The 27301-nt window shown below is 44.4% G+C and overlaps 2 protein-coding genes across 3 annotated transcripts; one reads left to right on the forward strand and one right to left on the reverse strand.

Moving 5' to 3' along the window:
- Window positions 1–4459: 4459 nt before the first annotated feature.
- On the reverse strand, window positions 4460–20081 carry gtpbp1l (GTP binding protein 1, like). 2 transcript variants are annotated; one of them, XM_030351624.1, is made up of 14 exons: window positions 20001–20081; window positions 19573–19767; window positions 18995–19106; window positions 15309–15489; window positions 14893–15076; window positions 14085–14249; window positions 13542–13665; window positions 13109–13223; window positions 12336–12480; window positions 10856–11038; window positions 9763–9898; window positions 9263–9441; window positions 8722–8856; window positions 4460–6898 (listed from the first exon to the last, which is right to left on the reverse strand). In XM_030351624.1, the coding sequence occupies exons 1-14, from the start codon at window positions 20058–20060 to the stop codon at window positions 6788–6790; spliced, it is 2025 nt and encodes a 674-aa protein (XP_030207484.1). In that variant the 5' UTR covers window positions 20061–20081; the 3' UTR covers window positions 4460–6787. The 2 variants fall into 2 exon arrangements, with proteins under 2 accessions (XP_030207484.1, XP_030207485.1); XM_030351625.1 differs by lacking the exon at window positions 4460–6898 and adding an exon at window positions 6962–7627.
- A 2275-nt stretch (window positions 20082–22356) lies between these two features.
- Window positions 22357–26791, forward strand: lgals2b (lectin, galactoside-binding, soluble, 2b). The gene is made up of 4 exons (XM_030352740.1): window positions 22357–22456; window positions 25024–25097; window positions 25498–25657; window positions 26589–26791. The coding sequence occupies exons 1-4, from the start codon at window positions 22454–22456 to the stop codon at window positions 26733–26735; spliced, it is 384 nt and encodes a 127-aa protein (XP_030208600.1). The 5' UTR covers window positions 22357–22453; the 3' UTR covers window positions 26736–26791.
- Window positions 26792–27301: the final 510 nt, after the last annotated feature.

Here is a 27301-nt window from a genome sequence, read left to right on the forward strand (position 1 = left end):
GATGGGCCTCACTATAAGATAAAATACAGAAAAAACAGTTAATGAAACCTGAGGTACTTTGAGGTTGAACCAGGGGAGTCTACGTGGGTTCGGAGTCTTGGTTAGCAATAAGGGTGGAAGGATTAGTTTTTCATATGAGGATACGATCGTGTCTGCTCCACAAACCCTTAAATTAACACACAAAAAACCTGCGTTAATCTCATGCATTTACTGCTGCCTGCCAGCAGCTCTTGTTTTTATCCCTTCCTACAATTAAAGTGGAATATTCCTTCATTGTGTTCTATCTATGCGCTGTGTTTCACCCAGGATACACTGGGTCTCGGTAGCTATTCAAGACCGTGTGAGTCTTGAATTCTGATCAGTGTTTTGACCAGTCTTTTTAATGAGCAATCATTGAGTGAAATATGCGCAGGCATACTTGCGCATGAGGGGCAGAACATGAACGACGAGAAGGTCAAGACGGTGTCCCACGCACACTTCCTGTTAATATTTACTGGCTGTCTGGGGACAGGTTCATCGTCAAATACACATTAGTGGAATAGTCACTAACGGCAACCACAGGCTTCCACAATGGTGCAATCATATAAAAACAGTACCTAACCTTTTAAAATATTAAAAAAACATCATTATTTACAAGCACTGCAAGGTATAACGTCTGTCCACAGACAAAGCTGGTCTCGGTGAAAGACTCATATTGGAGAGGACAGTTGGTTTCATTTTCCAGAGGGCAAGCCGGTATACTCTGGGTGAATGGATACGGTCTTGTAACCTATGGTACCTGATATGGATATACTGTAATAGTTATCACATCAATGCTTCCTTACTGGGGATGTGAAGTTAAGGGAGGATTGAAAATGAAAAACATATTTTCCTCCGATGATGTTCGCCTGAGTGAAAAGCCTGAAGGTTTAAAAAAAAAAAGGAAGTGATTTGCATTCTCATTCAGGAGAAGTAGGCTGTAACAAGCTAAACATGCTGATATAAAAAGCATATTTATAAAGGCCAAATTTCACCTGCTGCCAAGAACGCATGCTACGTTGTGCATGGCGACGGACTGAGGCAAGAACTGTGCAATAGCTTTGACGCTAATGCCACCAAAAGATTACAGGAATTGACCGATTTTAACAGAATAAAGAATACAAAAGAAGCAGATGTTTGAAACATTTGGAAGAACCTATTTGGCGCGGGACGAAGCGTTGCTTAACGTATGTCTGGAAACCGATGTGTGCATCGGTGACAGAGGCCTCACATCTGTCGTCTGCAGAGAGAGGCAGGCAAAATAAATATGCTGTGGAGCTCCGCAATTTATCATTATCTGTCAGAGTTGGACATGACATTGACCAAACAACAGCTCTGCTCCATTGAGTACTCCGTCTTCCGTCTCGTATCTCCCATCTCTTGTAGGTAGTTAAAATAGGATTGAGCGACCATTTTGTCAGTTGTGTGAAATATCACGAGGACCTCGATGGATGCCGTCTCTGACCTCGACTTGTTAATCTACGGGATGATTGAGGGGCAGGGTGTTTCCCTTCGTGAAAAATAAAGAAATACGATTCAGGTCACTTGAGGGGCACAAATAGTGAAGGAAAAACAAAAGGGGCATGCTGGAAAAGGGGTACAAAATAGATTGTTGGCAGGAGAAAGATGGGAATAGATAAGAGTGATAGATAAAAGAACATGAGAACGAAGGCATGCCTAAGGATTCTTAACAAAAATGTGGCTTCCTCATGACTTGCCTCAAACCTCAGGCGCTGCATCAAAGACCGCTTACCGGGGTTCCTTTCACCATGTGTGAACGCCATGCCTTTGAAAAGGGAGGTAGCACCGACGGAGACTTTGACTGGAGCAAAGCCAGAGGAGTTAGAGCAGAATATAATATAACAAAAAGCTCTGGCTGTATGGTATTTATTGAGGATGGGAGGGTCATCGGTTGCTCGCTCAGATTTAGAGTACATTTCGTTTGAAGCATGCGTCAATATCTGACGCAAAAATTGCTTGTTCAAAGCATCTTCTGTAAAAAATAGGATTCAGGTGGATTGCCCTGAAGTCGTAAATGTAGACCTTAGACCATGGCCTGGGCGAAAGTTTGATAATCATTTGCTTCAGGGGTGTTGGTTGACTTTCGATAACTGCACTTAACTTGTTGTTCAATGCATCAACATCTATAAAATGGAAATCATGCTGTGAGTAGATTTATCTTTTAATTTGTATACTTATATTCACTGAATCTTTTTCGCTTAATTGGCTCTGTAATATCACTCATTGTCCTTGTCAAACACATTTTCATAATTTATGACTGCATCCTTATGCATGCTGCTCTTGGTCACCAGATGGTTTTCTGTACTGCTATTGGACCCTTCATTGCTAGAAAACTGGAAGCATGCAACCTCTTCTCATTGGAGATTGAGATTCTAATTGCTCCAAATGTTCAATGAGCTTTTATTAAAGGTTGGGTAGGTGATTTGCGAAACGCCAGCAGATTTTGAAAATACACAACTCAAATGGTCCTACCCCCTCTCCTTCAACGCTGACTCTGACTCCACCCATTCCAAGTACCTGGACGCGCAATCATGCACGAGCGCGAACAGAGATGCGCGAGAGCGAGCCAGGCTAGCGTAGGTTTTCGTTTAACAACATGGCACTACATTCAGCTGTAAGTTGCACCCAGTACCGCGGGAAGTAGGAGTGCTGGGGGTGCTGCAACACCCCCTGTCCGAGGCCCTGTCTTATCACAGAAAACGATCATTTCTAAAAACTCCGGCCAAAGTGGAGATTTCTGAAAACGCCGGTTATGTGTTGTCGTGTCAACGGGGAGAAACGGGATTTTAGGTTCTGAAGCGTCACATTATGCACCAGGAAATGCTTAACGTCATGTGAGCGCCCGCTGTACCGTATTGGTCCGAATATAAACACAAACCCCATTGTAAGACGACCTATATTTGGAAAAAAGATTTGAAGACCAGATCCGTTTTTTATGAATAAATAAATTGTATTCATTGAAATAATATACGAAAATAAAAAGGCATCGAATAAAACACTGCATTGCCACTAAACAGTAGTGCAAATAGGCCGTACTGATGTGTACACCAAAGACTATCCCTGACACTCCTCTGCCCCGCTGTGTTCGCTCTGGCTGTGGTCGCTCCGAACTGTTTCGGCCCGTGGCAAAGCGAGTCATCCTCGCTGCTGTCCAAGGCATTTTGAGACGCAGCATTTATTTAATGCTCATATGACCTAGTGCTGAAAAAAGGTTATATGAAAAAGTGTGAGGGTAGCGGTGGTGCGCTAAACTTGTTCTGTGAGCAGCTGGATGTGAACGATCGATTTTCAACTGTCCGCGCATGCACTGGTGTAATTGAGCTGCGCTGCTATACATCTTTTTTTATCAATGTAACGAGTTGCGAGTCTAGTGCAGAGTTTTTTTTTTTCCCAGCACCCCCTGCTGAGAATACGTTCTCGCTGCATTGGTTGGACCAGATGTTATAAACATTAAACGGTCACATAAATCATTACTATTTTTAGAAAATGTATGTTTGTTTCATATAATTGTATTGGAAGTCCTGGTTTTCACTAGGGTTGCCGCGGTGTGGACATTTTCACACCGAGTAATACACTCGTCTCCACACCGGTATTACCGAGTATAAACGGTATAAACGTTGAAACTAGGTCAACCGCCACACAAGCATCGGTTTTTAGACCCTTCTCGTCCTTCAGTTGCCGCCAACGTTCGAAAGCAGCGCCAAAGATTATTCTTGATTTCAGTTTTTCTCTTTCAGCGTTTTTATTATCAATTACTCTCTGAAAAAGAGTTTTCCTTCTCTTTGCTGGTGGTGGTGGTGGTGGTGGTGGGGATGGTGGCGTCTTGTCTGCCATGGAAATTGTCTTCTACTGCTAGGTCCAAATGTGGATTAACTAGTTCCAGTAGCTACCGCAGGATAACAACAAACAGGAGCTTGCTCTGGGTCACGAGCTCTGGGTCACGAGTACTGCACGAAGGGGTCGCGCGCGGGGCGCGGGGGAGGGGGAGTGCAGTACGACCGTTTGATTGACGTACTTACTGTCCAATGCAACTCGGTGGCAATGGAAATGATTGGCTGGAGTTTTTCGAGCCCTGCCCGTTCCACAGATGATTGACTTGTTTAATTTTCATGTCAGTACTTCTAACTCAGTGGCTGTAAGCGGGTTATGATAAGGATTTCAAGTAATTTTGCAAAAATGGCCAAAAAAGCAAATCACCTATACAACCTTTAACTTTTAAGTCTTTACATGTACCTAACATTTGATTCACAGCCGTTTACAATCACAACCGTGTTGAAGATTATATGACATATAACCCAATTCAAATCCCTCGTCCCCATGCTTGAGGTGACGTAGGTTTTGTTGCTGTACCTCAGACGGTAGGACTAATCTACTGAACCTTTGCTCTTAGCGGGGAATGACTCTCAATACACACACACAATGCATATTCTCAAAGTCTTTATTTTAACGTTTCTTAACAGCACAAACTGGCACCACTTCAGGTTAAATGGCCTCTTTTCTTCTTACTTCTTTTGTACAGTTGAACTTTCTGTACAGACAATAACAAAGCAAAAAAAAAAAGTCGCTTCAAAAAAGAAATAATGGACCATTAGTATATCTTCAATGTAACAAAATGAGGAGGGGGTTGAAGCCAGGTAATCTACAGACGCACTGACTCTGTTTCCAAGGTGATTAAATTCCTCACAAGTAAAGCATCGGATGGCCTTATGTTCTAACCTCACCGTGCACGTGGGAATCAACGACCGATTATTTTCGAGTTAAGGGAGAACAGGACCAATGAAGGCTCTTGGAGCAACCACACGGCCGAGACAAAGGGGTCTTTAAGAGATGGTACAGCGCCTCCAAACCGTGCGGGCGAACCACCGCATTCAGGACCAATGAGGGCTTTAGTACCGTAGCCTATTAAGTTTGAGAACCAGAGTGTGAGGCGAAGCCACAGCATAGAGTCTTAATAAGCTGGAACTCACGCCAAAAATAACAGACCTTTGAAGAAAACAGTGAAAATACCCCATTTCAGAAAACCCTTAACGATTGCAGGGACTGAAGTGCTTGTCCGAGATTATTTTGTCACGACAAAACATGACTTCCTTATTGCAAATTCAAAGTTAAACTTCTGCTGGAGCAGACGGCACCCTCAAAAAAAGAATTTTGAATAGATTTACTCAGAATTTTGAATAGATTTACAACACACAAACACCATGTGTTTGTGTGATGCCACACAAACACATGGCATATGGTTATCTTCAACGACTCCAAATTTTCCAACCATTTCAGTTTTCTTTTCACAGAGTGTTGGAGCACACAAACATTAGGAGTCATGCGTGTGCCGTAAGCAGTAGATGCAAAGTAATTTGGGTTACAAAAAGGTACTTTGGGTCGATTTACTAAACTGACTGCTCCCCTTAACCCAGTAAAAGACTGCGCTGTGGAAGACATTCAGTGCTAAAGCATGACGTTTTCCCTGGTGAACAAGTGTTTCGTTTAAAGAGACGACAAAGACTACGGAGAAGTACACACAAAAACACACCAAGCAGGAAAGACCCCTGCTGTAATAGTCTAAAAAATAAATAAAACCAACCTCCACCAATTTTGGTAGCCGGTGCCTCAAGAGATTTCAACCAATCAAACGCAGACCTCTTGAGATCCCAGCCAATCAAGAGAGTAATGCGCCCTCGCCATAATCACACACCGATCTGTGTTCCACCCCGCTGGGATTGCTTGCACTGGCGTTCAAGGGGTGGGGGGCGGGGGGGGGGGGGCAGGGTGACGGTTCAACTGATAGCGGTTGGAGATCAGATAACCGAGCCCTTCTCGTTCAGCGATCCACGCGGGAGGTCAAGTTAAACCGACAACCCGTCAATGCAGGGAGGGGGCCGCAACCATTGCTTAGTGCCAAGTTCTGGCTGCGGCCCCCGTAATCATGGTGCTCTGCCTCCGCGGATCCCCCTAGTGCGGGCCACATTAAGCCCTTAACAATGCCTTGGTCTGGATGGATAAGACGCTGAGCCGAGCCCGCAGGCCGCCAGGGTCGGCGTGGATGGGAAACAGCAACACAAATCATGGTGGTTAATCAGATGCGGGAATAGGCCAGAGAACGAGTCGGAGAGAGATGGAAAAATAAGAGAAGGAGAAAGGTTGTGTTCTCCACAGGGAGAAGCAAAAAGTCTCATTAGCCAATCTTAAATTCAGAGGGAATAATTGAATGCATGAACTTGGGGTGGCCTGCTGCTTTTCCTTTCTCATTATTTTTTTGCTACAACAGGAACAAATCTGTAGTGGGTTGGAATTTGAACGGCCCATAAACGCACGGGTCTGGTGACAAGAGGCCGCCATTGAGTCACTCTATGTATCATTTATCAGCACCGAGGAAAATCCCCTTAATATCTATCAACACGTACATTTGGACTTCCTTATACACAACTGGGGGGTTTCCCCCCCCCCCCCCCCCCCCCCCCGACCACTGCACCTCCTAGCTGCTTGGAACGCCGTTAATTTGCCAAAGGGGGAAAAGTAAAATAAAAAAATTAAAACAAATGAAAGCTTTAAAGTAACAGGTCCTTCACTGCCGCCGTTGCCTTTTTGTTTTGTGTTTCAACACCAAACCCACCAGAGGGAGCCAGAGGGTTTAACGTCTGCTCCTCATATGGTGGAGTTCAGAGTTCATCAGCGCGTGCGTCTCCGCTGCCGGGAGTAGGGTCGGCTTGGTGGAGGGGGGGGGGGGGGGGGGGGGACTGGGACTATGGCGTTGCTAGGCGGTTCCTGCCGCTGCTGGGGGAGTGGTTGCCGTAGGGATGGTGGCGTTGAGACCCTTGCCACGGTGTCGCTGGCCGCCTCTTCTCCGACCGCTGCCAGTCTTGGGCTGGGGGTGGGGAGAAACATTTAACTTACTATTCATTAAGGGTTCAAGAAACTTTGAACTCCAGTCATTAACGATGGAACAAACATTTAACTTCAGTCATTAACGATGTAACAAATATTTACCTTCAGCCGTTAACGATGTTACTTGACATTTACTGTCAGTCATTAACGATGTAAGTGACATCGACGTCAAGTCATTTACGATGTAACAAACATTTACCTTTAGAACATTTACTCTCGATGTTACAAACGTAAATCTTCAGTAACTTATGATGTAACATGCAGTTCTCATGCAACAGAATATTTAACTTTTTGTAATTTATGATGCAATAGAAGCACTAACTTTTTGTCATTTACGATGGGACAGAACGGTTCACACTTTAAGTTTTTTTTATCTAAAATGACTTCCATGAGAGGCTGAGGACAATCAAAGCGTACAACGAATAGTAGAGTAGCTACAAAAAAAGTCTTAAAACCACACAATTAAAAGTGGGTAGCCAACGATAAGAATAGCAGAATAAGGGACTCAATGTTTTCTCTCACTGAAAAAGGCCATATGGGAAGCAGCAGAAAATAAAGAGATATGTTGCACAGATTCAAAAAAGCAAGTAAAATAAATTCTATATGTTATTCATGCATATATATAAAAATATATATCTGCACTTTCCATTACCTTGGTCTCATTGATGCCATCTTTACAATGCACCTCCTTATCCCCCTCTGCCCCAGTCTAACGCAGCATGTGGGGATAGAGGAGGGAGGAGGGAGGAGGGAGGAGAGAGGAGGGGGGAGAAGAGAGAATGGGGGGAGAAGAGAGGAGGGAGGATAGAGGAGGGAGGAGAGGGGAGAGAGGTAGGGGGAGAAGAGAGGAGGGAGAAGAGAGGAGGGAGAAGAGAGGAGGGGAGGAGGGGGGAGAGAGGTGGGGGGAGAAGAGAGGAGGGAGAAGAGAGGAGGGAGAAGAGAGGAGGGGAGGAGGGAGAAGAGAGGAGGGGAGGAGGGAGAGAGGATGAGGGAGAAGAGAGTAGAGGAGGAGGGAGAGAGGGAGAAGAGAGGAGGTGAGGAGGGAGAAGGGGGGAGAAGAGGAGAGGCGAGGGGGGAGAAGAGAGGAGAGGAGGAGGGAGGAGGGAGAAGAGAGGAGGTGAGGAGGGAGAAGGGGGGAGAAGAGGAGAGGCGAGGGGGGAGAAGAGAGGAGAGGAGGAGGGAGGAGGGAGAAGAGAGGAGGTGAGGAGGGAGAAGGGGGGAGAAGAGGAGAGGCGAGGGGGGAGAAGAGAGGAGCCAAGGAGGGAGAGGAGAGGCGCGGAGGTAGAATAGACGAGGGAGAAGAGAGAATGAAGAAGAAAATAGGCATGGAGCGAGAAGGGACCGTTTGAACAGATAGGTATGTGATGGGAATTAAGTGAATGGTATTCAGAAATAATAATGAATAGTGTATGAATGAATGAAATGCGTTTGGACCAGGGATCATACGAGGGAGAGAATGAATATTATTTGGTTAGGGCAGAGGGAGGGTGTGAGGTAGGACAGGGGAGAGATAGGAGTTAGCTGGAATATTTGGTAGCAAGAGTTAGCAAGTGTAAGCTGTAAGCATTAGTTAGCCATTAGCGATAGATGGCGGTTAGCCGAACATCTCTTGGCCAGAATTGCCAATGGCCATAATGGCCAAGAGAATGTTTTCTTCATGTACTACCGTTGACAAGCAGTCCCTGACATTTGGGAAAAGACTTGAATAAACTGAACTAACTTGAGTTTCTGTTTGTGGTCATGCATTGTGGAACTGAAACCACAGCTGTCCATCAACAACAAATCAACCAATCCGAAGCCTACCTGTGAAGAGGAGGGGCTTCCTGGTCTTGCCACAGTCCCGGTCTCGTCCGGTGTTCCTGTGCCCTCCTTCTTCTTCAGGGCAAGCATCTTGGCCTGCTGGGCCCGGGCCGCTTGCGTGTTCACCGCTTGGAGCAGCTGAAATGCAACCGCCAATCAGAATTCTGAGTGAGCAACGGAACAGCCAATCTGAGTTGAGGGTGAGCAACGGAACGGCCAATCAAAGTTGAGGGTGGGCAATGGAACGGCCAATCAGAGTTGAGGGTGGGCAATGGAACGGCCAATCAGAGTTGAGGGTGGGCAATGGAATGGCCAATCAGAGTTGAGGGCGAGCAACAGAATGCTAAATCAGAGTTGAGGGTGGGCAATGGAACGGCCAATCAGAGTTGAGGGTGGGCAACGGAACGGCCAACCCGAGTTAAGAGTGGGCATGTCACCAGGAGTTGGAGTTAAAGCCCCGTACTTACTTGTGAATTCTAAACCGAGAATATTGATGCCATACATTCCAACGGGTACGACAACAGTGAAGGTGAGAGGGGGTTACCTTGGTGACGGTGCCCACAGCCTTGGTGCGGCCCTCCCTGAACACCAGCCGCTGGTCACAGTGCATGTACTCGGGGGTCTTGATGAAGCGGAAGTGGACCGTGGCCTTGTCGCCGGTACGCAGACAGTCCCTGTTCATGGTCAGGATGGTGGCCGTCTGCCTGATGCTCCCACAATGCACTGGGCAACACACACACACACACACACACAAAGGGACACATACGTAAGTTAGTTTAACACCTCCTTCAAGCCACCAATGTTGTAGCATTCATAAACATTCCTTTTCTAATAAAATAATAAAATATAATAAGTGTTTAATTGGCATGATTAAGATGAATTCAGATAAGATAATTGGTCGGATGAGTACTGATAATAGCACTGCTGATAAAAGAAAAACATTTAAACTAAGAATAAATACAGAAAATAAAAAGACACATAAACACATGCGACTTAGTAGGCGTTAGGGGTGGCCTACATAAATGAAATGGACTTAGCACTCACCCATGGCCTGGTAGCGGGGGGAGATGGTGGTGGGGTGGTGGAGCACCAGGATCTCAGCCTCAAACTCCCAGGTGGCCTGGGGGGTCAGCTTGGGAGAGATCATCACCATGCCCTTCCTTATCGACGAACGCTTGATCTGAGAGAGACAGAGAAAGAAAGAGAGAGAGAGAGATAGAGAAAGACAGAGACAAAAAAAGACAGAGACAGAGAAAGAAAGAGACAGAGATAGAGAGAGACAGAGAAAGAAAGAGAGAGAGATATAGAGAAAGACAGAAAGAGAGACACAGATAGAGAGAGAGAGACAGAGACAAAGAGAGAGAGATAGACAGAGACAAAGAGAGACAGAGAGACAGAGAGACAGAGAGACAGAGAGACAGAGAGAGAGAAAGAAACAGATACAATTGAGACTATACAATTAAATGCTGAATTAAATCCCATGTTATCCCCTGCCTTTGTCTCCCTCTACCTGCCATTACACACTGCTTATGTCCTATATAGCAGAGGTCCCCAACCTTGGGGTCGGGACCTGGTACCGGGTCGAATAATTATCGTCTCAGTCTAAATATTATTTATTTTGAAATGTAACTCAAAACCAAATCATTGATTAAGCTAGCTTTTTCAGAAAACGGTCATTGGTTTAATTAATTCAAAATAGAACGAGCATTGACATTGGCGCCTGGTAACCAATCGTACAGTATGCCTGCCACAACACATCTCAGCGTACGCTACAGCTAGGAAACATTCTGTCCGATAGTTCTACGATACAGCAAGGGCACATTCTGTCGGATAGATCTACTATACAGCTAGGACACATTCTGTCCGATAGTTCTACGATACAGCGAGGACACATTTTGTCCGATAGATCTACGATACAGCGAGGACACATTTTGTCCGATAGATCTACGATACAGCGAGGACACATTTTGTCCGATAGTTCTACGATACAGCGAGGACACATTTTGTCCGATAGTTCTACGATACAGCGAGGACACATTTTGTCCGATAGTTCTACGATACAGCGAGGACGCATTTTGTCCGATAGTTCTACGATTCAGCTAGGGCACATTGTGATGGATCCCGGGTGATGTCTGACCTTCTTGAGGGCGAAGGAGGCGGTCTGTCCAGCACGGACCTCACGGACCGGCATGCGCTTGCGGTGGATGGACTTGACGGCTATGGGGATGAAGGTGCCCAGGGGGTCTGGGCCCAGCAGCAAGGTGTCGTTGAGGCGGATCAGGCCCCGTAACGTGGTGCCCGACACCACCGTGCCCACACCCTGAGACGGAGAGAGAGAGAGAGACCGAGAGAGAGAGACATAGAGACATATAGAGAGAAAGATAGAGAGACACAGAAACACAGAGGGGAGACAGAGAGACAGATAGAGATACAGAGACAGAGAGAGAGAGACATAGAGACATATAGAGAGACACAGAAACACAGAGGGGAGACAGAGAGACAGATAGAGATACAGAGACAGAGCGTTAAAAAACATCAGTTACGGCTTCCAGCTCTGCCACAATGCTACTGCCCCCCCATCTCTGGAGGCCACTGACCCGGCGACGTCCACGTCCACGGGGGGCAGTTGGTCAGTACATAAGCCTATCTAAAGTTCACATTTTGATAGATCAGCCACTAAGGTTTATAGCGTACTAGAGAATCACATTAACAGGTCCACGCAAAACTCTGCTGTTTTATAGTCATATACGTATTTAACTACCATAAAGGTGCCCCTAACTAACTCGCTGCCCAAAACAGGCCTCATAATAATATAGGTGTTTTCTTGCGTGACTGTGCGCGTGTTGAGCGAGAGGACCTGCACGTGCATCAGGTATCAAATCGGCTGTCTGGTAGCTACAGGGATCTCGGTTTATTGCTGCGACTCTGTAGAGGCGCATAGAAATTATATTTTGAACAGGTGACTCAGCTAGTCAGGTGGAATGCAACATAACATTCCCGGCCCCTTTCCTTTTACAGTGGGTGAACAATAAAGGCATGCATAGGTTTGCATGCGTTTCTGCAAAGACTTGCAATAATGTCACATCCATCCAAGGGCTTGAACAACCACAGATCAGGAACTCTACCTTCACAAATTCACATTGACACTCGCTGACTGGGGCTCGGTATCGTGGCCAATTTCCTAAATAGATTCGATTTCGATTCATAAGGTTCTGAATCGATTAATCACGATTTGATTCGATTCAATCTGCTGTTAAATAATGAAAATGGCTCAACTGTGTTACAATATACAAAATACTTACAAAATACATACTTTATTTTTTCTCTTCATATTAAAGAACAGGTTTTAAGTCTCAAAAGTGAAATTTTTAAATTAGGAATTGCAAGTGAAATTGTACTTGAACTACAACATTCTATCACTGCAAATTTCATCAAGGCATTGTTTAATAAAGTGCAAAAATAAGAATAATGGTAAAAAAAAAAAAAAGATCTCATGTCCTATGAATCGACATGGTAAAATGTAACTGAATCGATTCAAAATCGATTTTTTACCACTCTGTGTGATCCTACCGGTACAGAGTAGGTGTATATACAGGGGCGTGCGAGTGGTATCCTACCGGTACAGAGTAGGTGTCGTCTATCTGGAACTCGGCGGGCTCATCGTCGCTGTAGGCCGTCCTACATGACAGCAGGTTGAGGAACATCTTGAGCAGCTCCATGTTCTCCCCGGTCACATTGGAGATCTGGAAGATGGGACACATCCTGCACAAAGGAGGAAGAGGAGGAGGAGTGTAAATGCATTTATTCCTTTACTTCGTTCCTTTTCCTTCTTCCGAAATGTATCTTTAGGATTCACATTCACATTATGTTAATTGTTATTCTTCAACTGTGCAACTTTTTTTCTCTCTCAAGTCCTCCTTCTTCCCCTACATATTAATCCTTCCACTCTTTCTCTCTCCCCCCCTCCTCCTCCTCCTCCTCCTCCTCCTCCTCCTCCTCCCACCCTCTCTCTCTCCTCTCATCCCCGTCTCCCCACTCTTGATCTCTCTGTGAATCGTATGCATCGTCTCTCTGGATACGATACACAGCAACGTTGCTTGCATTTGACGAGTGGCGTAAATCTGCACGGCACCTCAACACTCAGTTTCACCCGTCATTATTGTTGACGAACAACGCACATGTCATACGTCACATAAGACGCTGCCGCTGCTGTATTACATGACATGCTTCTGATGCCGGTGTCATGCTGTGGTAAAGCACACACGGTGGCACCATATTGCGCCTTTGTTTAGTTCTGTGTGAAGAGACAAAGCCAGGGTACTGCCCAATCTTCTTTAGGGCGATATTGTTGGATCTCTGTGACGTAGAGGGGGTTTGACCTCTCCCTCACCTCTCAGAGCTGAAGTTGGATGCGGTGACGATGACATCGTCTTTGTTCTGGACCAAGACGGGGATTTTCCTGCAGCCCGGTGACTTCAGTAGTCTCTGTAATAGCTTTAGCGTCTCTGGAAGAAACCAAACAAACAATGCACCAACATTAAACAAACCACAAGTATGCACAATGAAAACGCCTATAATCAGGCAATAGTTGGGGAGAGCCATTTATAATCCATCAACATTGTTTAGCTTTGTGATAAACCTTTGCTTATGTCATGCCAGGCTCGCAGAAGCCCTGCAGCTACATCGCTAACGCGTGCGTCACCTGGTAAGGATCGAAATGCTGGTACGTTCCTGTGTTTGACCAATTATCAAACCTGTGAACAGGGTGACACCAGCCCCACCCTATGGTGAATGGGTTGGTATGTGTAGGTGTGTGGGTGTACCTTGGAGAATGTTGGCGGGGCACATGTCTATCTTGGTGACCACCACGAACACAGGCACGTTGAGGGCCAGCGCCAGGCCCAGGTGCTCCTTGGTCATCCCCACGATGCCTGCATTACTGCCCACCTGGGGGAGGGCGACAGAGAGAGGGGGGGGGGAGGGGTTCAAGTATTGTTTACCTCCCCATTGGCCAAGAACCAACCAATCACATTGTAGTCCAAATTTGACTGTGTTTTGATTTCTGACTGTGAGAATAATATGAAAAGTAGACTGCTTGATTGTGGAATATTTCCTAAACATACATGCTACCACTCTTCCAGTCCGAAATAGAAAAAACAAAACAATTGGAGATAATGTAGTTATGCTTATTCAAACATCCTGAACGATTCTGGCAATTGCGTTGCGACGTTTCTACCTGGCGATTCAGCCCAGCCTAGTGCCTGGACAGGCGGCCTCCAACGCCAAACAGAGCCCCACAGCTGACGCAGACCGGTGGTACGGACAGGATGGAAACGTAGAGAACACAAAGCAAGGCCAGGGCTCACCATGAGCATGCAGAAGTCGGGCATGTGTCCCGTCATGCCGAACACGGTGGTCTTCAGGTACTTCTCGTGGCCCGCCAGGTCAATGAAGGTGATGACCTTGGAGGACCGCTCGCAGATCTTGGTCCAGTCCAGGCTCCCCCCGTGGCTGTCGGGTTTGTTCACCACCTGGAACAACACCAGAAATATTGATACACTGTCGGGGATTCCTGTGTTTGTGTTTTGTTGTAGTGTGGTGTGTCTGTGTATAAAAACAGTACAGTTTCTGAAATTAAGTCATTCAGTTTTACATTTTATCTTAACACTTCTACTCTGCTGCTTTTACTGTGTTCCTGTTGATACTCTGGTTGCTTTGTGTTGGAGAGCCCTACCTGTCCATCCCCATCGACTCCTCTGGTATTTTCTACTCTGCTTGGTCGTTTCTTCGCCAGCCCTAACTGTCCACCCTATCCTCTCTCTGGCATCTTCTACTCTGCCTGGTTCTGTGTTCAGCACCCCTACGTGTCCTGCATATCATCTCCTCTGGTGTCTTCTACTCTGTCTGGTTCTGTGTTCAGCACCCCTACTGGTCTTGCATATCATCTCCTCTGGTGTCTTCTACTCTGCCTGGTTCTGTGTTCAGCACCCCTACTGGTCTTGCATATCATCTCCTCTGGTGTCTTCTACTCTGCCTGGTTCTGTGTTCAGCACCCCTACTGGTCTTGCATATCATCTCCTCTGGTGTCTTCTAGTCTGCCTGGTTCTGTGTTCAGCAGCCCTATCTGGCCCTCACGCCTTGTACCCTGGGTGGCGCTGCCTCCGAGACCCCTACCTGTCCCTCCTGGTCGAAGCCCAGGATGTCGTTGCCCACGCTGCTGGTCCGGCCGCTCTCCATCTCGTGCTTGTGCCTGAAGAGCTTCTGCCGCGCAAAGCCACGGCCGTTGTCCAGCTCCCCATGAGTCAGCACCCCCAGCAGGGTGCTCTTGCCGGCGTCCACGTTGCCCACCACCGCCACCCTGAAGGCGGGAACGAGGGGCCGCAGAATGAGAGACAGAGACAGCGGCACGAACGGAAGACCCAGAGAGAGAGATATGGACGAGAGGACGGACACACACAGAGGACGGACAGAGAGAGACAAAAACAAGACGACAGCAAGAAAATAAGGTGGTTGACTTTGCGTGTATCTGTTGCCTTGGCAACTACAATAGTTGCGGTTGTGGGCGGAACCCCTCCGAAGAAAGAGCATACCTGACTTCCAGGAAGTCCAGCTCGCCGACGCGCCGCCGTATGAGGTAGTCGCGGATCCTGCCGCCGGCCTCGGTGCGCTCCCGCAGGAAGATGAGGTCGGCCTCGATCTGCTCGCACAGCGACCTCACCGTAGCCGCCGAGGCCTCCATGTCCTTCTCATCCAGGCCGTAGTCTCCCCCGTCTGGGAGGGAGGGAGGGAGGGGAGGAGAGAGGGTTGATGAATGCTCTATATCACACATAGTCCCAACACACCTACTGGTGATCAATGCGTCACGTAAACATTTTGTTGTACAGCACTTAATCACAGTTTTGGTTCCGAAGGGCTTCACAGGCCTACATTATACACCCCCCCCCCCCCCCCCCCCCCCCCCAACCCAACCCCTCTAAAAGGCTTGAAGTAAAAACTCCCCCCGAAACCAAGAGGGAAGAAACCTTGAGAAGGAACCCAGAAGGGGAAGCCTCCTTCCAGGGATGTATAGCGAGTGCTATAGGGGCCAAATGGGCAGACATAATGGAAGCATAAAAAGCCAAAACAAGGTAAGTAATACAACGTTGTCAGAACATAATATGATGTGATAGATGTGAAGTGGCTGTGTGTGCTAGTTGGCCATCAAACTGTCATGCTTGACATTTCATCTGTGTGTGTGGGGTGCGGGGTTCCTTTTCAGGTATTAAGGTATTAGGACGGCTGCCCGTCCCCAGCAGTGCAACCTGGGTGACATTCTGGACTCCATCCCCTCATTGCAGACCCACGTTAAAACCATCACCGAATCTGCATTCTACCGACTCAAAACCCTCCCCAGACGATGGCCATCCCTCTCAGACTCGTGGGCAGAGACCCTCATCTATGCCTCCATCACCGCAACAGAGTTCTGTCTGGGGTTCCCAGAAAAGCCACGGACAGGCTTCAGTGAATGATGAAAAAGACTGTTGTACTAATGAAGGAGGAGATTATCAAAAGAGGCTGAGTGACTGTGTGAATTATTTATCATTCAAGTCATTATCCAGAGACTTCCAGTTAGGGGTCAATTTAGCAGGTATTTCAACTCCTTGGGCATCTTGCTCAAGGATGACTATACTACTCGTACTTCCCTTTGAACAGTCATGCATATGGTCTATGTCATGTGTGTATGCACTGGCTTCTAGTTTCCCCTTTTAGAGAATGGTTACATTTAGTTTATATCGGTTGCAAATATTGAGTGCATGGTGGAATAACTGCCCATTTACCTAGCAGCTGTTTCCTGTTTCCAGTGTGAGACAATTAGGTCATAAGCACTAGTATTTGCCAGGGGTGATGACATCTGGGCTTGTCTGTCCAATCAGGCTGGCAATGACAGTACAAAACTAAGTCAGCATGCAAAGTCTGCTATTGAGCTTGCTAGAACTACCAGCCCAAAACTAATTTTCCTCTTAGTGTTTGAATTTAAGCTGAAACAAGGGGGTCACTTAAACTTAAAAACAACTCATATTTGTTATATACAAGTTAATGCCTGCGTTTTTGGCACCTAAAACATCCATCCCTGGATGGAGAGCGAATACGTTTATATTTAGGGCATTTAGCAGACGCTTTTATCCAAAGCGACTTACAATAAGTACATTTGTAATAAGAAGTGCATCGATATATCGCTGTCGGTACAGAAAGGATGTTAATAAAACCAAGTGCAAGTACAAACAATCGCTAGGCTAACCAATTCCCTGTGTTACAGCAATGATAGCAGCTACTGCAGTTGCTACACAGTTAATTACTATAATACAATACAATACAACACAACACAATACAGTGTACAATGGTGGCCAGAAGGCCACCAATAAGTCCTTCTAAATGTTTCTCCCACTCCTTTCCAGCCTAAATGATGTGCTGGGTTAGGGGCCTAGGGCTCAGCCTCAGAGGTTAGGTTGCCTGAAGTTGGCCTATGTGAACTGGAGTGCTGCACTGCGGTAATACTGCGGTAATAATCTGTACAAATAATCCTCCACCTGGCGATGGAAGAGCAAGCTAGCAACAACAGTTACTGCGTGGAGAAGGCCTTCAATCAGAGACTCTTTTCAAAAGTGACATTTGACCCCGGCCACGCCACGCTATGGTCAGACATGCTGCTGAGCAGGGCAGAAAATAACCCCAGCTGTCAACAAAGGCCCTAGGGTGGGGGTGTATGTGTGGGGCGTTGTAAATCGGGTCAGGCTACGTCGCTTTTCACACTAAAAGGCAGACAAATAGACCCGGTGGACACAGAGAATCACTGGGGCGATAGCGGGGTGAAATACAGACCACACAACTACGGTCCTGTCATGTTAACGTGTAAAGTCATGTCAACTCTGGACTGCTTTTATCATGGCCGATAAACAGGCCACAGTCAAGATCATAATTTTTATTTTGACGTCCAAAGCAAAGTCCTTACAGAAGCAAACGAAAAAGATTCTGCCCTGCCGCATTCCTCACTGTGTGCTTTGTTCCATTGAAACAGTACGATTCCATTTATGTTTTTGAGTCACGCTACAAATATGAGGCCAAATTCTGCAACAGGTGCGTTTAGGGCCATGGTGTGGCCCTGTAAGACCCAGATGAGACTGGAACAGTGATTAAGTTCTTTACATAGAAAATGTACTTTACTAGAATATATGTACAACAACTTAAAACTGATTTGGAAAATGAGTTGTAAAGGACAGAAAAATTTAGAATCAACCAGTGTAGGATACTCTGAGCAAGGTTTGACTATGGGGCTTCTGGGGTCATATGACCTTTGATTGTACCGGGGGGCATGCAGTTACCAAATCCACCCAAATCATGTGAATTCCATTCATTTCAACAGAGCACTCTTAAAATATAACTATATATTATGTACTATGAAACTAAGAAAAACAATACTGACTTCATAGTTTGTGGTTTGTAATGTGCCCCGTAATGTATTGCATTTATTTTTACAATTAGAAGCGGCAGAATAAAATGGGCTCCAAAACCTCTAATATTGTGATATGAAAAAAATCAATAATAGAATATTGGTTTCATATCAATCTCAAATGGATAGCGGCCAATAAACATACCAAAGGTAAAAACAGGAGCTTATCAACACCAGAGATTAAAATATATTCACATATAAGCATGGAGAGGTCTGGGTTTCATTGAGCAGTGTTGTGAAACAAAATTGTCAACAAAAAAAACAAAACTATTACTAATAGTGCGCCTCCTTTGACTCTCCTAATTCATTGGCCAACACACACACACACACACACACACACACACACACACACACACACACACACACACACACACACACACACACACACACACACACACACACACACACACACGTTCTATCATAATTAGGGATTGGCCAATCAAATATATTCCATATCAATCTCAAAAGGATGGCGCGGCCAATAAAAATACCAACTGTAACAACAGTAGCTTATGAACACCAGAGATTAACATGTATTCACAGATAAGCATGCAAAGGATTGGGTGTCAAACTTTTATCCAAAGAGACATACAATGATGTTCTGGGAATAAATGTGGAGCAGGTAGGGGTAATGGCATCTGGCCCCAGGACTTTTACAGGTCGACTGCATACACTGTAATCTAACTCAGAACATTTTTGAATGGGGGTCAAACATTCTATCCAGTGGAAGACCTTTCCTGTGACCCCCTGGCACAGGAAAGATAGCAGGTGAAAAGTGAACGTCCTCACCTGAACCCATTCCGACCACGTAGATGGTTTCCCCGCATCCTTCATCCATCCGCTCCCTGAGTTGGCGTAGTAACGAGTCATACTGGTCCCCCGACGGACTGACCAAGACTAACTGAATGATAAACAAATGCGGGAAGAATAAACAGTAATAGTACAAATTCAAAAACAATTCGTCTTTTGAAAATCGCCAAGAGCACAAAACAATAGTCTGGCAAGTTGTTGTGGGTTACTGTTGACTAAAGGGGAGGTCAACTATGAAGGGGTCATATTAAACTGAAGACTCCTTTTAAGGGGTAACAGGCAAGACTCGTTTTACTCCTTTTTAAGGGATAACAGGTTTTAACCTCAGTGGCAGGTGAGGCAGTGCTGTGTTGACCACAGCTGCCACTGTAGCTGCATCGACATACGTGTCACTTTTTGTTCTTTTGCAGACACTGCAAAATGCAACGTGTCAATGCATCTTCCATACAATGCATTTCCAAAGCCATTGCAGCGCATTCAACGTGTGCGATTTAGATTTTTCTTAATAGCAGCAGAATGTCTGGGGATTTCAATCTAAACCAAAGGCAGGGGCCTACCTTACTACTGAAATTTAAATGATCCCCGGACTCGCCGTTGGTCCCCTCGCCGTCTTCGAAGCCCTCTCCGTCAGGCAGGTCGTCCCCAAACCCTGGGTCTGGTGCGAACATGCAGGCGGGTACTATGGACTCCACCGGCATGGCGTCTGGGTCGATCCCTGGTTCTTTCGCAGTTAATAACGACATTTCCCGGACCTTGATAGTATAAACCATGCAAAATGAAACCAAAACAAATACAATTTACACACCACTATTAGCAAACGGCCATTAGCCGAGAGGTTCCACAGCAAATAGCTAAAATGCTAACTTAGCCACCAGATTGCCTTGCTTCAGTTAAAGCACAGGCTTATCTGAAAATAACGTCCTTTTTGTAATAAGCTGAATGTTATTATTAATACTAATAAAGGTCATAATTCATATTGCCATACCAGTTTGCACAGGCTAACTTTGGTTGTTTGGTTGTGAGCGACGATGTGTTTGTGTTTCATGTAGGACACGCCCACCACAAAGCGGTGACATTTGATTGGCTAGAGTCGCAAAAGTCCAGCCACCTTTTTCCCAAGCTTGTTTGTATAAATGACTCCTACTTCTAGGGCTATTCAACATCCTTATCAAGTGGGCCGAAAAGGAAAACCACTGGGGGTTAATGGGCCAAACAGAGTAAAACTACGTAAATGAATCGCTACAAATAAATCGTACTTAAAGTAGTGTTAACTTAATATATATAGTACTACTACATGGAATAAACTTGTCAGACGCATTCCTTCCTTCTTCACTTTTAATCGTATCACTATAAGATTTTGTTCTGACATATTTCGGACACGTATTTAGAATAAAACAATGTTGTTTGAATCTTCACAAAACAGAACTACTGTACATATGAGACATTTTGAGCCAGTGAGTCAGTGAGAAAGATTGCACTGCCTTGTTTGCCTAGTTTGGCTCATCCTGAGACACCCATGCAGCTTCTCATAGGTCATGGAGCAACGTGCCCTTGTTCTGATGGCATTCATATGAGAAAAGCTAGACTCACACACGTATCGGTTGAGCTAAACATTGTCAGAATAAGTGATGCCAGTTCCTGATTGTGGGGTACTGACACCGGCTACACACAGAAACCTGATTTGCATGCAACTATGTTTCTCCTTTAATTCATTTATTTCTTGCGGGCCAGAAAAAAATTAGGAGGGGCCGCATTTGGCCCACGGGCCGCTATAGCTGAATAGGCCTAACCCTAACCCTAGATCCAAATGTACTTTTGTACTGTAACTGTCTAGAACGACTGTTACAGTACAAAAGTACATTTGGATCTACTTGACTGAGTCATTCTACAGTAGAAGACTGATAACTTTGGAATATTTCAACCTGGACCCTGTTTCCAATTATTTTGTGTCTAAGGGACAAATGAGGAAAAAAAAATTGAAATTGTTTTATGAAAAAAGGTTTTGAAAAGGGCTGCAATGTAATCCCATGGGGCAAAGCGCCCTGTCAATGCGCACTTCTGTTAAAGTGCTTGTTTCTGGCACTGAAAATATCAGATTGCATTAACAGGATACTACTTTAGAACATTCCTTTAGTTTGATTCCGGTCTGTTATTATGTCAAACCAAGTCTCACTCAATGAGGAGTTTTGCGAGAATTTTTTTTGCAGGAAGAGAAGACTGAGAACGGGAGTAATGGCTGGAAAAGGAGTGTTAGGGTTAGGGTTAGGGTTAGGAATGTGCAATGGCGTGCATTCCATGATGTGATTCACCGTTACCGGAAACTAGGCTGAATCGCGAACAACTCCTCCACGTTCAGTCGAGTTTCCGGTAAATAGATTCACCGGAAACTCGACTGAACTGGGAGGAGTCGTTCACGAATCGTATGTTCGTTCAGCCTGGTTTCCGGTAGAGGTAAATCGCATCATGGAATGGACCCCATTGCACGGTTCTCAGCTGAGTCAGTCAGACTCAGTGGAGTTATTGCTACCGGAAACTCGACTGAACGAACGAACGAACAAACGATTCGCGAACGCCTCCTCGTGGGGAACTGAATCACGCGAACTGGGTCACGGAAACGAATCATTAAATCCACCACTAATGCCTGGTCAAACCTGCGTGCGCTTCAAGGGAGGTAACCAATCACAACAGAGTTGGGTTGGCAGGAGGGGGGCGAGGGGGCGGAGAAGGACGAAACCGAGCGTTGACAGAGAATGCTGAAAGCGCCCAGATGAGAGGAAGAGTTTCCCGAAAATCTACATCCTTTTTTGTGTATGTTTAAACGTGACTATCAATCATTATAACAACGTTTATAGGTCATAAAAGTCGAAAAGCATAATAGGTCCCCTTTAAGTGTGACACAACGTCTTGCCATGCTGTTACCATGGCAACATTTACCCACAAAGTCAGGCTGTCGATGATTGCTTGTTGTGATCACTTCACACTTGTATTGATATACAAAGTGAACAAACATTTGAACATAAATATAAATTCAGACCGCCTGCTGCGGCCATCTGCCTGACACAGACCCCGATCATTTGTAATACATTCAGTTCATTAATAAGTTACGTTTCATATTTGCTAAGTGCAAATAATTATTTTAATTATTAAATTGGATTTTTGGTGTTTGTTTCCCTTGTATCATTCAAAAGTACTAAAAAAGGCACAGGATATTAGGGAAATTACTTAAACAAATGACATTAGGTTTATAACTGACTTCATGTGGAGGTGTTCTAAGTTCCCTAGACGATTGTGAAACGAAGCCAAGCTTCCAACTTTCCTGATTGGTCGTTTTTACAACCCATCACCGATTGGCTGCGTCTGCCCTGACTGCACCGTATAACACCCCTCACCTGTGACCAGATAGGTTCCTCTCAGCATCTCCAAGTGAAGACAGCAAAAATGGTGAGTGTTTTGCATGTATTACATATGTACATACAAAGTGTATATTGACAATATATACTAATAGATCAAAGGGCCTTAAGGTGGAGCCTATGTTTAATGCACACTTCTCAATAACTTATTTTCATGGTTGCTATACATATTATATGTATTTTTTTTCGTTTGTAGCTAATGTTATACCATAATGACAAATGTCTGAATGTTATAATGGTAGGTTATGTCTGTTATATACATTAACAAAAATATTTGTCTGCCAAAGTTGAGGAAAAAAAGGAAAGTTGGAATATTAATATATGTTGAATTTTTTGGGGGTTTTGGAGTTATTTTACAATCAGAAAAAATAAGTTAAAAAGAGCTATAAGAAGTTAGGTAGCAGGTAATTTCTTTAATTTCATTGTTTATTCAAAATCATTTAAAAAATAATCTGAGTTTCTAAAGCTTATTAGGAATAATCGAAAGCAAAGCAAATTCCAATGAGGTAAATTACGTTATTATATCTCCGCTGTGTCTCGATTATCTTATCTTCTCACGTTGCTTCTGATAGTGCAAGTCCAAATGTCTGCTTACTACAGATATGACCCGGGAACCCTACTACAGAATTCTCAGTGTCTTTCGCTATAGGTAACTGCAAATATATCCCTGTCTATCTCTTTTAATATTAGTCACCACAGAGTTGACTGAAAAGTTGCTGTTAACCATTACCCACTTGTAATAAAAAGATAAAATAGAGCGGAAGACAGTTGGATCTTATCTCTGACTAAACATCTGACATCTGAAGATCCCCTAACGAATGAAGGCATTGTTCTAAGCAGCATCTGTGTAAATGATAAAACAAGAATCGTTCCAGTTACGACAACCCAGCATAAAATACATCATGGTGAACATGAAGACAGATGTATGGCTACTTATCTATATTGGCCATGTGTGTGGACACACACACATGCAAACACACTTTAATTTACACAAACACGGATACACACACATATGATTATGCTCGACCTTCACCTTCAAACAGTTATACGCACACATGCACTCAAACATATGCAAATACACTCCCATGTTCACAAGCACTTATACATAAACACACACACACAAACACAGTGCTACACATAAAGTGATTCACACACTCATAAACACACACCGACACATATGCACACACCTAGGTATAGATTTTATTATTTTACTGTGTACTCATGATAACCATGCCTCAACCATCAAACATTTACAGGCCTTACTGTTGTACTCCCCCTCAACCCTGCTAAAATGTAGATATTGGTAACTCTTCAGTAATAAAAAAAGGTTTAAGGGGGCAGTGAACCCAAAAGCCTTGGTAGTCATGGCTGATCCTGATATATCAGTGTTTACTGTTAGGAATGATAGGTAGGTAACTCGGGCGGAAGATAGCCCACAGGTTATAGAAACAAACTTGAACAACCCAAAGTTTGCTGGTTCGATTCCCTAGCCTGATGGATGATTTGGCAGAAGGACATCTTCTCAGAGTCGATATCAGACACAAGCTCCTTCCATAGTGGTCACTGTGCTCTTTCACATGGTTCTGATTTTGGGTATGGGTTTTGTTGTGTGCAGGCTTAATAAGGGAGTATTATATTTATTTCACATTTATAAAGATCCATTTGAGGCAGGGACATAATGAAGTAGCATTTATTCGTTTTTCTGATATGATTTGAGTCAGGGGAGGGCAGAATGATTTAATCTAAAAGAAAAAAGATCCTTCATACAGATTTCAACCATAACATATATTTTCTTGGATGACTTTAGTTCTCAACTAAAATTAATCCTGTGAGACCTTTCAGCATATAAACCATTTACAATACTTAAAGTTAGTCTTATTCAAACCCACACTGAAAAGTGACAAAGTAAACAGCTAAATCAACTCATCTAGCCTTACCGAACTTCAATCTATCTAGTTCATCTAGTTTTTAATGCTCAGAATAAGGGTCTGGCAGACACAGATCATTCAAGTCTGTTCTACACCATTAATATAACACAGAATATATATAACTGAGTTTCATTTGATTTGATGCAAATTAAATTCAGATGGAAATTCAGTAGCTTAATCGGGTTCAAAATATCTCTTCTCTCTGAGAATACTTTTGGAAATTATCCGTGACAAAATGAGGCGGTAATAATCAGAAAAGTAACTAAAGTTCAACTCACTTTCAGACAGAACCCTAACTGTTCCAATCCGTCCATGAGCAGTGGGACAGTGTGTGCGATTGTACTTACTTTGCCTTGCCATGTGTGTTTCTAATCGGGGATCAAAGATCAAAAATATGTTTTTTCTTTTTGAGTTCACTGCCGCTTTAACTTTTGAATGATAACTGTAAACACACACACACACACACACACACACACACACACACACACACACACACACACACACACACACACACACACACACACACACACACACACACACACACACACACACATATTGAAATTCTGCACGGCACTTTGTCGCGCATGTTACCTGATAGCAGATGTCTATACGCAATTGAAGGAGCATATCAAATAAATTAAAAGGACATTCATGTCACCTGTCATTCCAGAAAGTCTCAGACATGACCTTCAAGGAGGGGGCGGAGTTTAAGATCCGGTTGAAGCCTAATGATGATGGAAACAGGTGAATGAGGATGCAGCTACAATATAAATAGGCCCTACATGATAAAATGTGTATAAGTAACAATAACATTAAATAACATCATACATTCATTAATTATTAACTGTGAACAACATATTAGGCTTATCAATACACAAGTGAAATTATTTTTGTATCAGAACATCGTGTTATTAAATAAAACCCCTATGTACGGGGGGCACCCTTTGGATTATGCTAAAAACAGCATTACAGAAAACGTGATGCTATAAAAGTTATTCTATATGACGTTATTACAGTGAAACTATTTTCCCTATTGGCCTATTTGTATCAACATATTGTGGCACACGCCCAAGATTATGCAGGCTATCGTCTATCCAGCAGGTTCTCACTGTCCCCCTCACTGTCCCCCTTTATACCCCTGTAGGTTCTCAATCAATGTTGGTCACGATTCGGACAACATCGCGCTGCACTTCAACCCGCGGTTCGACGAGAATGTGATCGTCTGCAACTCCTTGTCGGGCGGCAGCTGGGGGGAGGAGTACAGGGAGGGATCCCTGTCCTTCAACCGCGGAGAGGAGTGCAAGGTGTGTACAGTGTGTGTGTTTACAATGTGTGGATACACAGGGTGTTTTTACAATGCATCTTTGTGTCTGTGTGTGTGTGTTTGATTGCCCAATTGCTTGTAAGCGATACCGCCCACTTCTATAGGAGCAGAATGATTAAAATTGCCTATTTTTCAATAGTACATAGATTTCAGTTTAAATATTGATAGATCAATATTGTCCTGAATCTGTATGTAAATGCCTTAGGGACGAGATAGCTTGTTTCCTTCCTGTTCACCACAACCAATAATAAGGCAATAAAATGTCCTGTTGATAGGCCAAGCTATAAAATGACATCAGCGTGTAAACATAGTTTAATAGACACCAGGGCCTATTAGGCTGGTACACCTGTTAAGTGTATCATATGGTTGGCCTACAACCTTCTTTAGCTATTTCATCTGTTTGTGGCTGTTGCCTGAAGGATATGGGCTGGGTAAAGTTTGTCTAGTAAACACTGCCCTATGCTCCCTCTATATGCGATGCGACACATATCTACTATCACTCTACCTATGGTCATTACATTGAGGTGAGGGTTAGGTTTATGAGCTCATAAAGTAGTATCGAGCTGGGAACCAGATGTAGCCTTTATCTGCCAGATATATATTGGATGTCAAGATGAGTTGATAATATTTCTTTCTTGCATACCTTATCAATCCCTTACTTCTTTTCCTTTGCCCACTCTCCTTCATTCCTTCCTTCCCTCCATCCCTCCTTGCCTTCTTAACTTTGGCGACTTGTTAATATGTATTCCTTTTCATTCTCCCTCCCTCTCCTTCTTCCCTCCCTCCCATACCTCCTTACCTCCCTCCGTTCCTTCCTTCCTGTCTCTCTCCCACTTTTCCTTCCCTTCATCTGTCCCTTATCCCTCCCTCGATCCCTCCCTTCCATCCATCCTCCCTTCCTCTCTCCTCAGTTCTACATCAACTTCACCATGGAGTACTTCTTCATCAAGCTTCCGGACGGTTCCACCATGAGCTTCCCCAACCGCCTCGGAGACATAAAATACAAGTTCTTTGAAGTCCACGGTGATGCCAGGATCGTTGGAATCAAGATCAAGTAGTGGATCACCTTCCCATCGGCCCCCTGTTTCATTAATAAAGTATACTATACATATTTTCCAGTCTTACGTTGTAGTTTACAGAGTCGGCCTGAAGGGGGCACTGCGCTTATAATCTCACACAAACACTATCTACACTACAGCAACTCAGAGTAACCATAACGACAGGCCACCAAGTCTGGAACCTTAACCTGTGTTGATATCAAACAGAGGTCATTCTGGGAAAACAGCCATGTAAGTAAACATGGGATTATCTATAAAAACACACTATAAAATTAATATAATAAACAGAGTAAAGAGGAGGATTTGTGAGTGTAGTGCGATGAGGTCCATGTATCAACAGGGGTAATTTACATGTGGACTCAAAGTGGCCTGACCCAGGACTGAGAAATGTACCACTACTCAACTACATTCCCTGTAAGGTCATTGGAATCATTGTGTATGTTTGTGTGTGTGTGTGTGGCACGGTAGGGCACGTGTGTCTGCATTTGTGAAGCACTGTCAGTGGCAATAGGATCACTTTCCGCACAAGAAAACAAACACATGCAACAAAACATTTGGTTTAAGAT

The sequence above is a fragment of the Gadus morhua genome, chromosome 3, assembly GCF_902167405.1.
Source record: "Gadus morhua chromosome 3, gadMor3.0, whole genome shotgun sequence".
NCBI lineage: Eukaryota > Metazoa > Chordata > Actinopteri > Gadiformes > Gadidae > Gadus > Gadus morhua.

What these genes read in the sequence shown, in the direction of transcription:
- lgals2b (XM_030352740.1), top strand. An exon ending in CCTAATGATGATGGAAACAG is followed by an intron (nt 25,098 to 25,497) that starts GTGAATGAGGAT and finishes ATACCCCTGTAG; the next exon opens with GTTCTCAATCAATGTTGGTC. An exon ending in ACCGCGGAGAGGAGTGCAAG is followed by an intron (nt 25,658 to 26,588) that starts GTGTGTACAGTG and finishes CTCTCTCCTCAG; the next exon opens with TTCTACATCAACTTCACCAT.
- gtpbp1l (XM_030351624.1), bottom strand. Translation starts at nt 20,060, where the DNA reads ATGAAACACAAACACATCGTCGCTCACAACCAAACAACCAAAGTTAGC. An exon ending in TCCAACTTCAGCTCTGAGAG is followed by an intron (nt 12,481 to 13,108) that starts GTGAGGGAGAGG and finishes TCCTTTGTGCAG; the next exon opens with GATGTGTCCCATCTTCCAGA. An exon ending in GAAGCCCCTCCTCTTCACAG is followed by an intron (nt 6,899 to 8,721) that starts GTAGGCTTCGGA and finishes CCCCACCCCCAG; the next exon opens with CCCAAGACTGGCAGCGGTCG.